At 32.4% G+C, this 17255-nt stretch overlaps 1 protein-coding gene across 1 annotated transcript; it reads right to left on the minus strand.

The window, feature by feature from the left end:
• Positions 1–12050: 12050 nt before the first annotated feature.
• Positions 12051–13460, minus strand: LOC134231222 (uncharacterized). Its single transcript, XM_062713156.1, has one exon. It carries the CDS (start codon positions 13458–13460, stop codon positions 12051–12053), a length of 1410 nt encoding a protein of 469 aa, XP_062569140.1.
• Positions 13461–17255: the final 3795 nt, after the last annotated feature.

Below are 17255 nucleotides of genomic sequence, written 5' to 3' on the forward strand. Positions count from 1 at the left end.
ATGATTGGACACCTGACGTAAACCTTGTGAATCAAGGAGGTGAATTACTTAACGTTAGATGTATCACGTCAGAAGATGAAGTAACATACGACGATAAAGGAAACGCTTATTGTTACATTTCGCGACTATTCATCGTTTCTTGTTCTCCAAATATGTTCAAATTCCCGTTCGATGAGAATGTGTGCTCCTTTGAATTTCAAGCATCTGTAACAGAATCAGAAGTCAAATTTGTTAAACCAATATTTGATGCTGAAATCAATTTTGAAGAATTATTTTTGCAATGGAAATTTTCACCATTGGCCTTCAATTTAACAAGAAGTGAAAAATATCGAATATCGAAAGTCAACTTTTTTGTTCTTTTGAAGCGTAGTCCATATTTTATTCTTCTAAATATTATGTTACCAAACTGTTTATTAGGATTTGTTCATTTACTTGTTTTCTTTCTTCCGATTGAATCAGGAGAAAGGATAAAGTTTTCCATCACAATATATCTTGCTCTTGTTGTTTTCATGTCCAACATTTCATCAATTCTCCCTCAAACTAGCAACCCAATGAGTGTTTTTAATGTGATGGTATTTTCTCAGCTTTGGATTTCGTCCTGTATCATGGGTGCAGTAATTCTCATTTCTCGAATTTATCACATCGATGGACGTAGGCGTGTTTCTTCTTTAGTCAGGAAACTATTTTGGAGAAAACATACTGAATTGGATGCACAAAATATATCTGACTGTCTGAATCCGTGGAAGGATATTGGAAACTCTTTAGACAGAGCCATGTTTTTCTTATTTCTTTTCAGTGTTTTAGCTGAGGTGTTGACCGTTTTCCTTCTAATAACGTATGCATGAGACGAAAAACTTTATAAAATACACGTATGAATAAATTTTATAATTTATCCATTGCTTTTAGATGTATGTTTGAATTATTATTTGGAAATATCATTATTAAAGCCTGTGATTTTTTATTGTGTATATTTAAGAAAAACTTAAGATATTTTCTTTCATGCTATTATTATGAACATCGATATATTATTGTATGAAATGTTTGTTTAACTGTACAATCATTTCTTTATTCACATTTAAATTCTAAAAAGGTACATGTAGCAAACAAGGAATGCCATTAAGGGCTGATTTCTTTTTACATATTTTTTTTAAATATTTAGATATCAAATTTATCTTCTTAATTACGTTTATACGAGATCAGTAGGAAAATACATGTGTGTTTGGAATAAGAAAAATCTTATTTCATTTTTTACCTTTATCTGAAAAAATATGAAATAAATTTATTTATTTTTTTTACGATAAACTGTAAACCAACTTTTATTCGCGTGCTAGAAATTTTCGCGAAGTTTGAGAGAGCCTCATCATCGCGAATATTATTTGTCTAATGTACTATGTACTTTCATGATCAATGCAAAACGAAATTCCGGTTCAACTTATTAAAGCAATATTGGTTTTCAAACTAAAATGAAAAAAGCAACATAAGCTGTAATCAAGTCAAGGCCTGAATAATTTATGGAGGGGAACTTGAAAAAGTGTATCAGTAGACTAAGTATAATTAATTTTGATCATAATCAAGGTGTAATTCATTAAAAACAATTACAAAACAAGATTGATCATTTGAAATAAAAAATAGCATTATATAACAATATATATATATAAAATAACATTATTGTAGCCAGGTGTTGGATGTTGGATCCACCTATTTGTGGTTTAGCTTTAGTGTCTTCATTGTTTGTCTGTCTTCATTGTCATTGGTTGTAGGTGTCACATGATTTAGTATGATAGAGAGAAAGAGGTGTATGAGAGAGAGAGTGAGTTGTATTCAATACTAACAAAACCAGTTTTAAACACCTGTCCGCCTATATCCATGCACACCGTCAAGGTAGCAGCACGTATTATTTTGGAAGTATAGCATATAGGGTGATGTAGACTGGTAAGCTTTTATCTATATTCATAATTTCCAGTTACATATATATTTCAAGTAATTTAAATGTAAAGTTGATGTAAAGTACGGATATTTAAAGTTAGTGAATTGTGTGTAAAGTATGAATGTTTAGTATTTTGTATGAATGTTGTAGGTTTATACTCCATATATAAAATATCAAAACCCAAGAACTCTGTATTCTGTTCTGATCTCTACCGACGGGTTACAATGGCGCCCACGCTTATAATATTATTTTGGAGCCAGTCTACATTTTGACATCGTAAATCAACATACGATCGAGTGCTGCATACCCTATCATCTATACTTTATCTCTACTTCACAATGAAAAGATTGATCTTCACTGCAGTGAAGTGAAAATTACAAATCATCTTGTGATTTTGTGTATTGTGATATTGTGTCTTAATATTTGTGATCCTGCTTGTCAGCTGTGTGATTCAGTGTGAATTCTAGGATCCGCCATTTCATTCTTCATTCGGGACCCGAACTTATGTTTTTTGCGCATGCGCACCACCATTTTGACTCGACCACCCGACTTATGCCGAGTGATCATCGACTTTCTTCGTTTACGTGACGTCACACGACTTTAGCTAGCAATAGTTCGAATCAAACCGAACTCAATCGCGTACGAACTATCCAAATCCTATATTCCGGAAGTGTACCTGTGAACACGAGGATTGACAATTCACTTGGAATAACATTATTTCTAAGTACTGGTAATTAAAATTTTGCATTTGTTTGACTGTTTATTTGTTTATTTACATGTTTATTTGTGTTTCTAAATTTTATAGTTCATTACAGTTTTCCAGATCAACTCCATAGCGACCAAGGAAGAAATTTCGAAAGTAAAGTCATCAAAGAATTCTGCAAGATAGCGAACATCAAGAAATCAAGAACAACGCCGTACCATCCTGAAGGCAACGGATCAGTAGAAAGATTCAACCAGACACTTATTAAAATGCTGAGTACATTAGAAGAAAGCCAGAAAGCAGATTGGAAATCGTATGTTACCACACTAGTGCATGCCTACAACTCAGTCAAGAATGATGCCACTGGGTATTCTCCACATTTCTTAATGTTCGGATGGCACCCACGCCTGTCACTAGATGCATTTTTAGGGATAAAACCAGGAAATCAGAATATGGGAGCAAAAGATCACCAGTCGTATGTTCATAAACTCCAAGAAAGATTACAGTATTCTTATAAAGTTGCCGCAGAAGAATCAAAGAAAAATGCAGATAAAAATAAAGAAAACTTTGATAAGAAAGTTAGAAATTCTAAGTTAGAAATTGGGGATAGAGTTTTAGTTAGAAAAGTAGGTTTCAAAGAAAAGCATAAACTTGCAGACAAGTGGGATGAATATGTTTACATTATTTTAGGTATTCCAAATGAAGATGTTCCAGTTTATATTGTTAGGCGTGAGTATGGGAAAGGGTCTACTCGTACCCTCCACAGAAATTTTCTTTTGCCTTTTAATTGTATTCCCACTAATGTTATTTCTTCTCCAGTTTCCAAACAGGTCAAAAAGAATCCGAGTCATCAGACAACACCCACCATTCCTTCAGATGATTCATCTCAAAGTTCATGAGATGAGAGCGATAGCGGAGTACCGGTATACATCATACCACAGCGTCGTCATCGACAAAGCCCTCAATCTTCTCTTCGACAGTCATCTACAAATCATTCTTCTCTTCGACAGTCATCAAACCATTCTTCTTTATATGAATCTACTGTACCATCTTATCAATCAAGATCTTCTATTTCAGTGAATTCGCCCAGTATTAGTACTCCACCTCCAAGAAGATCAACTAGGGTCAGTAAAGCACCAGAGAGATACGGGGAGTGGCAATAGGTCCAGGATGTCAGCCAGAAATGTTTTTACTTGGAGACACTTGTGTAGTATAAGCAGCGATATGATTAGTTAAAGGCACTTGAGAAGTTCGTCTGTGTGTCAGTGTGTTTTTAGTTATAGATATTTTCATGAAGTTATACTTCTAATCATTTTTTTTACTATTTATATAATTACAGGTATAACATATATATTATATGATGACAACAATGAAGTTTGTTCTTCATCAGTATTACTACTGATGTACGATAGCTTGTATATTTTTTTTTATGACCACTTGACCCAAGCCCTGGTACCCTTGGCTAGGTTATAAGGTAATGTCAGGAGCCATTTTCTCCTGGCAGGGGGAATATGTAGCCAGGTGTTGGATGTTGGATCCACCTATTTGTGGTTTAGCTTTAGTGTCTTCATTGTTTGTCTGTCTTCATTGTCATTGGTTGTAGGTGTCACATAATTTAGTATGATAGAGAGAAAGAGGTGTATGAGAGAGAGTGAGTTGTATTCAATACTAACAAAACCAGTTTTAAACACCTGTCCGCCTATATCCATGCACACCGTCAAGGTAGCAGCACGTATTATTTTGGAAGTATAGCATATAGGGTGATGTAGACTGGTAAGCTTTTATCTATATTCATAATTTCCAGTTACATATATATTTCAAGTAATTTAAATGTAAAGTTGATGTAAAGTACGGATATTTAAAGATAGTGAATTGTGTGTAAAGTATGAATGTTTAGTATTTTGTATGAATGTTGTAGGTTTATACTCCATATATAAAATATCAAAACCCAAGAACTCTGTATTCTGTTCTGATCTCTACCGACGGGTTACATTATATTACAATATTTATCCATAAAGAATCCATGTCTTTTAAATTCTAAATTAACAACTCAGTGACAAGTAAGTTGGGTGTTGCAATAACTTAGAGTGAAGGTCCTACTTTGTATTAAATCCCAATTAAAACAGGGCAAAATTGTTTGCAAGTGCAAAAGGGCAAAAATAACATGGGCCGAAAATAACCAGGTATACAATATTTTAAATGGATTGATTGTATGTAGCATGAGAAGGAAACGTTTATTATATATATTTAAAAATATTTTGACCACAAAAAAACAGGACGTATTTTAGAAGCAAGACTTAGTTAAAATGTTAACATTCAGACACTATATTTTTAATCACAGTCGATTATGTATTTCAAAAATAATATTTGTGTGAATTAACATATTTTTATATTGTATCTATTGTATCAATGATATATCTAACGGTTTTCTGATAGTTGTAATATTAAGGTTACAGACTATACAGGGCTACGGACACCAATCTTTCTTCTATAACTTCTTTCGTTGTCGTCGTAAAATCTATTCATTGTTGTTTTTATTGTTTACTGTTAACTGTGAAAATATTGAACAAGAGCATTATAAACTAGAGAATCTGCTATTACAAGCAATAGCGTATGTCGACCCGAACTGTTCCCCTATTCCCGTGGTAACTATTGATAATTTTGGACAAGACTATCATATTTTTGTGTCACTAAAACAATACCCATTAGCTTAGCTTGGACAACCATCAATTCGTATCAGTCCCTTCTGTACTTTGATTTAAAAATCAAAGTTAAAGAATTTTCACTTCCCCTGATTTCCCTAGCAATAATCGAATATTTGAAAATTCTAAATGCGAATCGCACAACTGCAATTACTAATCACTAAAATAAAAAAAAAGCTTCACGACGAACGTTCAAGGGACCAGAAAAAAAATGGAAGACAAAAATCATCGCTTTTTGCAGGTTTCCATGGCAACGGTAGCCATTTTGAATCTGAATGATCACACAACAAAACTACAACCAGTGATCTTCCTTTGAGGAAAGTTTAAGGAGTATTGTCCCAGCCATCTCCGAGAAACAGTCTGGACAACAAAAACATGCGTACCATCGCAATATGTGGTCCTCGACTTCGTTCAGGGCGACATAATTACATGTACACATTCCTCTGCTGAACACAAACTATAATGAAATATGGGGTTAGAGACTATACAAAATATTGGATCTGTATGGAAAACAAATAACGAAATGTGCACACAATTTACCATATAGCAACAATATTTTTCTTATGGTAATTTTTTTTCTTCAGTAAAATACAATTTTTAAACGCATTTTATTTGATCTTTTTCAGCTTGAAATAATGAATTTATTCAAACATTGATCAATCTTAAATCATATAAAAAATGCATATCTGCACACATTTATTAATAATTTCCACATTTTTTAAATCCTCTTTCTATTCTGTAAAAAGTAAAATAAACTAGAATGATTTATCTGTAATTAACTGTATCTATTTTTGAATTTTTCATTCAAAATCATTTTAATTAACGATTTATAAAAATGTAAAATCAAGTGCAACAGCATAATGCTTCAAAACATATGAATCTGGGACTTTATTTTGATGGTTTTTTTTTCAAAGATACAGGTACTATATATATTTAATATAATCTAATATAATACATGTAATATACCAATGGAAAGCTCTCAATCTGCTCTAATTGGCAATGCAGCTAAAGACATATAAATTAATTGTAAATTTAAAGCATTATGTCTGTATAATATCATTCATATGCATGTTGAAATGGGCACCTGATCTTGGCCATGCTGATGAGAGACACCATTGCTGTTCTAGGTATCTAAATTGGTGCCTTTCTCAAGACTGGAATCATGAAGTCGTCATACTAGTGTTAATTGAAATATAACGAACTTTCTCACGAAAATGATTTCTTAGACACGTGTAGACATCAGTTCCAGAATTTGCTCTTTACTTTTCCCTTTTAAATTTATCTCTACTATTGGGATATGTCCTAATAACTTAACAATATCTCCTATGTTTATTTCACTATTCAGTGTGAATTTAAAGGCATCAGGAAAGTCCCTCACTCCTGGGACCGGGTTGTTCTTAACACATAATAGAAATTGCACCGGCTTGTCTAACAATCTTTCTAATTTGTATGTAAACATTTCTGTGCTGGCAATATTTCCTCTCGGTACGTGAAATCTAGATTTCACTGAAAGTTTTAATTCACTCATATCATTCATTACTAAATCAATCAAATCCTTCAACTGCTTAGTTCTCTCTGTAATTCTTTGCTGTAGGTCAGCTAATTTTGACTGCAAACCTGTATTTAAATCGGTTTTAATACTTGCAAGTAAAACGTGATTGTTTTGGATAATATCAGTTCTGATCTGAACAATTTTTTTTCTCATTTTCCTTCTGAACATCATGTAGACTAAGCCAATTTCCACAATTTCATGTTGTCGGTGTTTACTACACTCGGCACAGACTGAAAATTCACATGACATACACCAGTATTCTATAAATCTGTCTCGATGTCTTTCACAATATTCTTGTACCATAGAGTCGTCATACTTTAAGCGGTCAATCACTACATCATGGCATCTGGTGTCTAGATCTATCATATGTTTCTCCTTACAAAGAACACAAAGATCTTCTTTACATGTTTTGCAATAGAACTCAGCGTACCCCTCACACCGAGAACATTGTGGGACTTTCAACTTTCTGTTTTCTTTATCCATTCAGAATCATAACATACTCGCCTTTTTATTGATTTTTTTTATATTCTCCAAAATAAGTCTAGTAAAACAAAACATTAAAATTAAAAATTAATTTTGATATATTAAATATTCTGTTTAAAAATAAAAAAAAATATTAATTCTTTCATGAAGCATACATTTTTCGAAGAATAATTAGACATATCCTAATCTCTGCTTTTGACCTTTTTTGATTTTTTTATTAAACTGTAAAGAAATGACTGTACAAAGAAGAGCGTTTATAGAATTTCACACTTCGTTTACTTCATTTACTTTTTATAATTAGATAATGTTCGTTAAAATAATGATTCAATTAATAGTTTTCTCTTCATCGTGCAACAGGCTAAGACAAGTCATAAGTTTTATCAACTGTACAATTCTTGTTAACTTGGAAACAAAACTCAGAAGTGTGTGTCTTCCAGTTGAGAAGTCGACATACACGTGTATTTACTAGCATCTGAAAAGTTGAAATCATCATTTTCTGACAAATCAACATTGTTATCTGACACAAATATCTAATATCACACGTTACTAGTATACCTGGCAAGTTTACCTTAGTTTTTGATGTCTATATTATATTTTTCGAGATTAGGTTGGCAACAGAAATAACGTAGAGCATTCAGATAAGTATTTAAACGTACAAAACAATTATGAGAGAATTTTCACAGATAATTAATTTGACATTTCTTATAATGACAATTTGTCAGATTCTCATACTTACTTGTTAAGAAATGATTATATGAAGATGACATGTAGTTAACTAGATCCAACATAAATCCTAATTGTTTGATGTGTAGGCTATGAAATGAGGAAGTACTTAAACTCACCAATTCATATTTTGAATAATATAAGGATTCCTGATCTCTCCACTTGCGTTGACTTATTCAGAGGATATCCACCTCATTATAAATAGAGTAATGAGGGATTCACGATAGGTAGGTCACTGGTCATTTAAATCACTTCTGTGCGATCGCCACGTTGAAATGTTCTGCAGTGGGTATGTGGTCATTGGGGACTTTACTTGTACTGACGTTGGATCTAGATCTATTGTACTGAGATTTTTAAACTCAGGAATTAAAAGTCTGAATTGAATTCTATATAAAGAAATTTGACTAGCAAGGATTTATTTGTTTCAAGTACCAAAACATTAAAACATGGTAAAGGGTTTGCAACAAAGTTATTATTTATATTAAATGAACAATTTTATTTCATTATTAAAGAACTGGAAACTTGGAGAAACACATATAAAATATTTATATTAACAATGAAGACTTTCTTAGATGATCATTGAGTAACAAAAAAATGTAATGTGCCAATAAATCAGGGCATTTCAATCAGTCAGACTCTTGAAGGCATTATTAATCAATATTTTGACCAAAATACAACATATAAATAAACAAACGTTGCACAGGACATCCCTAACAAAATACTAAAGTTAACTGTAGTTATACTAAGTATATAGTGATAACTTTGACACTTTACTTTACTATAGTGAACACTTTGACAGTTTTATTTACTATATTGAACACTTTAATTTGACACTTTGATTTACTTTAGTAAACACTTTGACACTTTGATGTACTAAAGTGATAAGTATGAAACCTTTAAATTCTCAGCAAGGTTCAGGACGCCCATAGAAAATACGGTTAAAATATTACTAGGAAATCAATATACAGCTGTAATGTTGATATTATTTTTTATTTACAGGATCTTTATATTAATGAGAATTTTTGTATTTGCGTATGTATGTATGGGGTCTCTGCCAAAGTCGGAATATGCGACTTCGCTTACATCAGCTGTTTATCATGTGACATATTTAAAATTCGAAAAAATACGTACGGCTACAAAGATCGTCAAAATTCAACAATATACGGATAATTGTTCACAATGAAAATGATTTTGTTTTCTTAAAGAAAAATTCCTTAACCTGAAAAGTCCTGGGAGCAATTTCCCCATGCCTGGTCAGTAATTAAAACTTAACAGCCTTTTGATAAACTTTGTACATTTCCATGATACGCGTTGAAATAATGTGAAATTAAGGAAAAAAGCAACTGCGCACAACTTTCTCCAAACACTTTTCAAAATAGTAGAGATAATTGTAAAAAAAAATCATAACTTATAGTTAAGTAGATATCGTTGAACTCTTTTAAATTTTCGATGGGCTGTGTCTTTAAGGTCTCACACAAGGAAATAATTTCACTATATGTTACTATATAGCTTTAATCAATTTAATTAATTAACTAGAGTTTCAACAGATAATTCATGAAATAGAAAATAAAGATTAATGCTTAGACAAAAATATGAGATCAGAAAAAATACCTCTTATGCGGCTTTTAAGAAAGAAAATTGAGAGTAAACATACCTACCCAATAATACACGTGAGTTTCAGATGTTGACAAACAGCCTAAACACCATCCAGGAAGTTGCATCACAGGCACCTAAAAAGTTCCCTTTAATTCAGTGGCACAATTCTGCTAAAGATATGATATTCCTAGTACATGTGTCCAAAATTAAAACTACAGACCTAAAAAAGTTGCCAAAAATTAAAAAAAGAAAAAAAAATGGTCTCTGTATATATAGAACTTCATTTGACTAAGTTTATTTTGATTGGCTATTTCCTTGCATGCGTAAGACCTTTAATTGTAGTTCGTTTACTCAGTATGTTTAAATATGCATTGCTGCAACTTTATATAAGGCCAATTCGTATCCAATATAACCCAGAATAGACTGTAAGATATTTTATAAATGCCTTCAAAAATATTACTCAATTTTAGCAGATCACACTTATTTAATTTCATTTTTCATATTCACAAGTGTAATGGTTTGGGCCGTGATAGCTTGATCTACGTCTCAAGTACAGAGAAACTGCATGTCAAACTAGTTCTATGACATCATCCATATAAATATACACATTGTTTTATGTGAAATGATTGTATGTAAGGGTGCATGAAAAAAATAGTTTATTTGCCTATGTTCATTTGTACAGCTTTACCATGACGTCATACGGAGCTCTGCACCAGCTTATGTACCTATGGGAGTCCTTAACTTAGCTGTGTTACCATGGGATATCCCAGCCAATTACCCAAGATAAACACAGTGACACTTAATAATCCTTCTCTTTTAAATTACATACACTCATTGACAAAACAAGTAAATAAAAACTAACAAATTTAAAACACAAGCAGATACGATAAGTATTTTCCTCTTATTTTTATATTAGTACAATGTCTAGGTTATATTTCAGTTAATTTGTATTTATATAAAAGCACTCAAATCTATTTTTGGTATATACTATTTTCTGATAGAAGACCAAGTTTATCAAAATCTAAAATATGAAAAAGACTAGACCAGCATGACTATAATGCAAATTTTATTGTGAACATAATTCAAGTTATGATTATAAATGTTAGGAAATCAACACATATCACTGGGTTGTTTGTCTATGACAATGTCTGGAAATGATTCTACAAAATACATGTTTTTTTTTTGTTTGTTTATTTACACTCAAACCATACAATGGTATATGAGGTACAGGAACGTACTTACATACATACAAAATACAAAGTCAAGTAAGGAAGAGTAGTGCCAATTAAAGAAAATAAGCAGGCCAATATCTTTTAAGCAAACAAAGACAGTTTTAACAGTAAGTCAACATTTGGGATGGACATAATTTTTTTTTTCAAATTTATAAGTGTTTACATGAGAGCAATACTTCTTATCAATAAGTTTTACTCGTAAAGACGAAAAATGTGGACATTCCATTACATAATGAAATTCATCCCCCAAAGTATTTTTGCTACATAAATTACATAATCTTATAGATCTATCAGTATTAGTCCATCATAAATAATCCTTCAGAAAAGTGTTTATAAAGAAAGCAATACATTATGTATGTCAGCTTCCGCTCATGTGACATCAAAAGTTTAGCCCAGTAAGTAATCATTCGTACATTTATATATTTCTAAAGGATATCGCCCAGTTTCCCCATACACCATACAATTTGGGGTACTGGACTTAACATGTAGCATTCATGTATAAAGTAGATGTGTATGTATATGTATAAAGTAATTGAAAGTAATTGAAAAAGTAATTATAATTACATTGGAAATTTTTGCTGTAATCGATTAAATTACGATTACAAGTAATCGAAAACCTCTTCGATTACAGATTACTGTCGATTACTTGAAAAAAGTAATCATTACAATCGATTACAATTACTCTCTTACGATTACCCCATACCTGTTTACTACAGTGAAAACTTAGAAAACTTTAATTTACTATAGCGATCACATTGACATTATAGTGATCACTTTGAAATCTTTGATTTACAATAGTGATAACTTTGAAAACTTATGTAAATTATGGACTAATATGAAAAAAAACGTTAGCTAGCATTTGATTCATTGATATATTGTATTTGCTGAGGTCATTGTATCGCCCATAGAACTTATGAAATAATTACTTTAAACGAGAATATTGATATTCTTGTTTCATCAACTGTTTGTCAATAATTTACCTCGTTTTAGAAATTGTTCATACGTAGAGCATGTTCTTGCGTATCAATTCAAATGAGATTCATAAACTCATAATATACACATGTGGCCCAGTCATTAAAAGCGTTTTCGAGATAGTCCTTTCTTTGTATGTATCTGTATATACACTTGTAAGCTAGTCATTAAAATCGTCTATAAGATAGTCTTTTCTCTTTATGTACCGATAGACATCCACTCTTCTGTTATGATCCGTTGTTCCAACAAAGAGAAGGTGATCTCTGTTATCATAGTCCAGACCCCCTGATACATTTATCTTTTGTTTGGTCAAAAGCAGTGATAAGAAGTGACCGTCTTTGTCAATCATTTGTACATTTTGACTTTTAGCATCAGACACCAGGATATTTGACAGAGCGTCAACACAGACTCCAAGTGGAGATAATCGTGGTCCTGATGGAGGTCCCATGTAGGAGAAGCGGTGTTTTCCTCCAAACTCTGTCACAACAACGCCATGATTCAAGTCAGAAACAATTACATCTTTATTATGGTTCTCAGTGATGTATTTTGGAAATTTATACAGTTTCTGACCAGTGTTATCGTGTTTGATGACCTGCATTTGTTGTCCTTTACTATTATACCGTATTACCTTGGCATCTGAATACATATTTTTAACAGTATCATACCTTATTATCGCAACTATTAGATCTCCATTAGAGGGAGAAGAGAACAAACAATCTGCTTTCCATGGGTCTGTGTTCTTTATTAGAGTAATACACGTTTTGTTGTCTAAAGACAACTTGTTGATGTTATTATATTTATCTATGAAAATCAAATTTCCCTCACGAGTTACAGAGTGTCCTCCAGTATAACTTATTGTATTATTCACAATATGTAGAGGGTCACCTGTTGTATTTGTCAAAATGATTCGTCCATACGGGTCACTGATCCATATCAGATCTCTTGTAACACAGGATATGTGACGAACCAACATAGCACCTATCACTGTGAAAGATTTCTCCAACACACACACAGGTGTATGCATCAATTCCAGTAGCTGTTCATTTCTTATTTGTCTTTTACCTGTCTCTGTGATTTGGATTTCTCCTAGTAGCTTTATTGCCCCCACCCTGTTCATTTCAAAGCTCAGGGAGAAGGAAAGAGTATCAGGAATGAACGTGATTCTTGGAATAGAAGTTTTCTTAAGGCAGATCAGAAACTGTACAGGCTTGTCTAATACCTGTTCTAATTGGTATAAATATCTTTCTTTTCTGGTAATGTTTCTTTTTGGTATTTGTAATCTAGATTGTAGAATTAACAGCTTATACGTTTTGAATCCATTCAAATCATTTACTATTGAATCAAACATACTCTTCATTCTCACAGTTTTCTTTGTCATGCATTCCTGGAGGCCAGATAATTTTGACTGATAAATTTCCTCACTCCTTTTAACATCCGATAGAATAGAAAGATTATTATAGATAATATCAGTTCTTATATGAGCGATTTTTTCTTTGTGTTGTTCTATGCACAGTTCATAAGCTGAGATGATATCCAGAATTTCGTGATTTAGGTGTCCATCACACTCCATACAGATTGGAAGTTTACAAGAGAAACACCAGTGTTTTATGTATCTAAACTGGTGCGTGTCACACGACGCTAGAATTATGAAGTCGCCATACTTTAACCGGTCAATCACTACATCATGGTATCTGGTGTCGAGGTCTATCATATGTTTCTCCTTACAAAGAACACAAAGATCTTCTTTACATGTTTTACAATAGAATTCTACGTCCCCCTTACACTGAAAACAATGTGGAACTTTCCAATGAGTGTAAACATCTGTATCCATTGATAATCGTATCATTTACACTTAGTTTATTGCACTTTTTATATTTTCTCAAATTGGTCTTCTCACTGCGTTGCAATCTTGATAAAAATTAAAAAAAATTAAGATGTAAAATATTTTTCTGTTTTCCATCTTCTTAAAGTAAAGAATTGTACTTCTTTATTGGTAACATTTTTCAAAGAAGGACTGGACATAAATTAATCTCTGTCTTGGATCTTTTTGCGATTCTTCTATCAAAATGTAAAGAAATGACTGTACAAAGAAGAACTTTCATAGAATTTCACACCTCATTTACTTTTTTTACCGAACACTGTCCATCAAAATAAAGATTTTATGATCTCTTGGTGACAAGAGGCTAAGACAAGTCAGAATCATCATCGATTCTCCTGTACAATTCTTCTCTTGTTAACGTAGAAACGAAAGCCAGAAGTGTCTGTCTTCCAGTTGACAACTTGACATCACTTTCTAAAAAATCAAAATGGTTATCTAACAAGTAAACATAGATATTTAATATTTAATACCATTTACAACATTACATCTGGAAGGTCAAAGAAGGATATGGAGATAACGAACAGTATTCAATCTCAGTCCATTAAACAATATACAAGATCAGAGCAGAGCAAACACGGACCTCAAAGTAACACAGTCAAAATCATGAATGTCTTTCTTTACGATAATAATGCAGACAGAGAAATACTTAATATGAAAATTTTAATGAGTGCCGGAAAAACAAATGTTGTATCTACCGTTTCGTTGTTTTTGTGTTTGTTAAGTTCACACCACTTTTATTTATTTTTAGCTCAAATGGTAAATAACATTCAACTGGAGCTTGCAACTGTGAGATGTTCTGATATTCTAAGAACGTTTTTGCATCAAAAGTTTTGGTCTACTTACATTCATTCCTGGGTACTTGGGACCATGGTAATTATGGAAACTTATACAACTTTTCAGCGCAAACGTACAATAGGGAGGAAGATGTATTTAGCAATATTTTTGTGATGGAGCATACTGAAAATATTTTTACTTTTATCTTTCTCCATAAAAAATACAATGTTTAGGTTCTGAAACCTGTAATTTTCTGAAACCTTATACATTTAGGAATTGAACAAAATTAACAAGGGTCATGCAAAAATTCTACATTTGTCAATTTTCCCCTTTGTGCGTCACGGTGTCTCTTTAACCTTAGTCGGTATAATATTTTGCAGGTCAGAAAAATATTTCGCATTGTTAAATAATTACCAGATTTGTCATTTTTTCAGTTAATTCATTTGATTTTTCATATAATGTCAATCTGACAGATAATTACATTTATATGCTTGTTTAAACAAATGCTTCTTTGACAGGTTATAATGATGACAAGTAGTAATCAGTTAGTGCCATTTATCTTGATTAAAATAATCATTTGACAAGTTGTTGTCCTTTTAAAAAAAGACTACAACACATGGACCATATGTATGTGTTTCTAAACGAAATTTAATTCAAGACAATTTCTAGGTTTGGTGAATATTCACGTAGGTTCGTTCAAATTTTCTATTATGATCTGCCTACTTTGACTGATAGTACTTACATATAGCAAAATTGTTAAATGTTATCTCCAATTGGCCTATATAGTTTTGTCATTTTAAAAAAATTGGGCTATACTGATATAAACTATAGTTGCTGGGACTTTACATCTGTTGATTTATACGGAAGAAATTTATAACTGGAAAAATATATCTGATGATACACGTGTAGCACAGATCTGTAGTACGCAGATTTTTTCAGAGCCCCCCCCCCCTTCCTCCATATGGAAAAGCGCTGCTACAGGCCTGTATCAGCCTGTATTTGGATTGCTCCATATCAAATTATATTTGCAAGGCTTGATGCACAGAAGAAATGCCGAAGAAGACTTATTCTATCTTTTAAAACACAGAACTATTCGTTTAATGAAGTTCTTGATTCAAGTTGTTATTCTATATTCTGCAAGTTCTTCCTATACTTTTTAAAATGCATATGCCGTAAAATCGATGTTTAGTTTCTATATAAATGTGTATGTATAAGAAAGAAATTTGGATTCGCCAATAAATTAATAGATACGATATGCAGCTTTTGAATAGGGCGAATTATTCTACGGGTAAGCTGTCTTAGGGAAGGGGGGTCGAACTTTCCCAATCGCAAATTCTTCGGCCTTTCCGACTTGCGGAAGTTGTTTTTCCGACCTCTCACGGAAAGACCCGAGATGACTCTCCACCTTTCTCGGGCATGCGTAGCCTGACTTATGCCCATGCATCCGGTTTAACCTCGCTTATATCTTTACTGCGTGGACTTTAGGGTCCACGCAATAAAATGAAATAAAGAACTGACAAGTATAAAGATTAATTCATGCCTTTATGTATGCATAAATAGTTGAACAATCGATATAAACATTTTACAAAATATGCTACAACAGCCATTTTTAAATAATCCTTTAGACTGCTTACCTGTATAACATCATTGGTCAATATTCAGATCTTCCATACATCCTAGATGTTTCATGTGTAAAATAGGAAATGGGAGAGGGGTTTTCTAAACCAATTACAGGTTCTAAAAAACATAAGTAATCCCTGACCACGCTTCATGTACATTGAAATATACAGAGGGAAGTCCACCAGACTATAAATAGAGGAATGAAGAATACCTGATAGGTCGGCCACGGTTCATTTAAATCACTTCTGTGTGATCGCTACGGTGAAATGTTCAGCAGGGGGTACGGGGTCATTAGAGACTTTTTACTGATACAAGCTATTGTACTGAGACCTTTAAACTCATGAATTAAAAGTCTGCATTCTATTTTGTTTTTATATGACTAGTAAGGATCTATTTATTACGTGTACCAAAACACTAAAATATTGTGAAGGGTTTTCAACAAAGTGATTATGCATTATCGCCGTTGTCGTGTTCGTTAGACCCTTACAACAAACTCTATGATATTATGATGACTGGTTTAATGAGCAAGTAGTAAACAGGTGGTATGCCACTGGAACTGACATTTAAAAGGAAATAGACAAAAACCTTTTGGTTAAACATGTTGTAGATTTTCTTAGATGATCACTGCGTAACATAGAAGGTCACTTGTACCAATAATTAAGGTATTTCAACCATTCGGACTCTTGAAGGCATTATTACGCGATATTTTAACCATAACAGAACATAGAGATATACAAACGTGGCAAAAGACATCGTCATAAATTATAGCAGTTGATCACTTACTGTAAAATCACAAACTTTCATGGGGGTTTAATTATTGTGGTTTCAAGGTATGAAGAGACCCACGAATTTATTCCACAAGGAAAGGCAATTTTACACAAATATTACACAAATATTACTATAATTCTTCAACCACGAAATCAAATCTCCATAAACCAATAAATTTCCCTCAAACCACGAAAATTTGACGCCTCAAGAACAAATTAAGTGATTTTACAGGATTTCATTGAATAGTTTATCGCAAATAGACACATTTTAAATGTAAGAAAGACGTGACCTGACAAAAAAAATTCTTCATTCTTTATTAAAAAA

The sequence above is a fragment of the Saccostrea cucullata genome, unplaced genomic scaffold (assembly GCF_032062105.1).
Source record: "Saccostrea cucullata isolate Sc308-1 unplaced genomic scaffold, CSIRO_AGI_Scuc_v1 ctg1243, whole genome shotgun sequence".
Classification (NCBI taxonomy): domain Eukaryota; kingdom Metazoa; phylum Mollusca; class Bivalvia; order Ostreida; family Ostreidae; genus Saccostrea; species Saccostrea cuccullata.

Coding starts and splice junctions, on each gene's coding strand:
- LOC134231222 (XM_062713156.1), bottom strand. CDS start 13,460: ATGGAGTGTGATGGACACCTAAATCACGAAATTCTGGATATCATCTCA.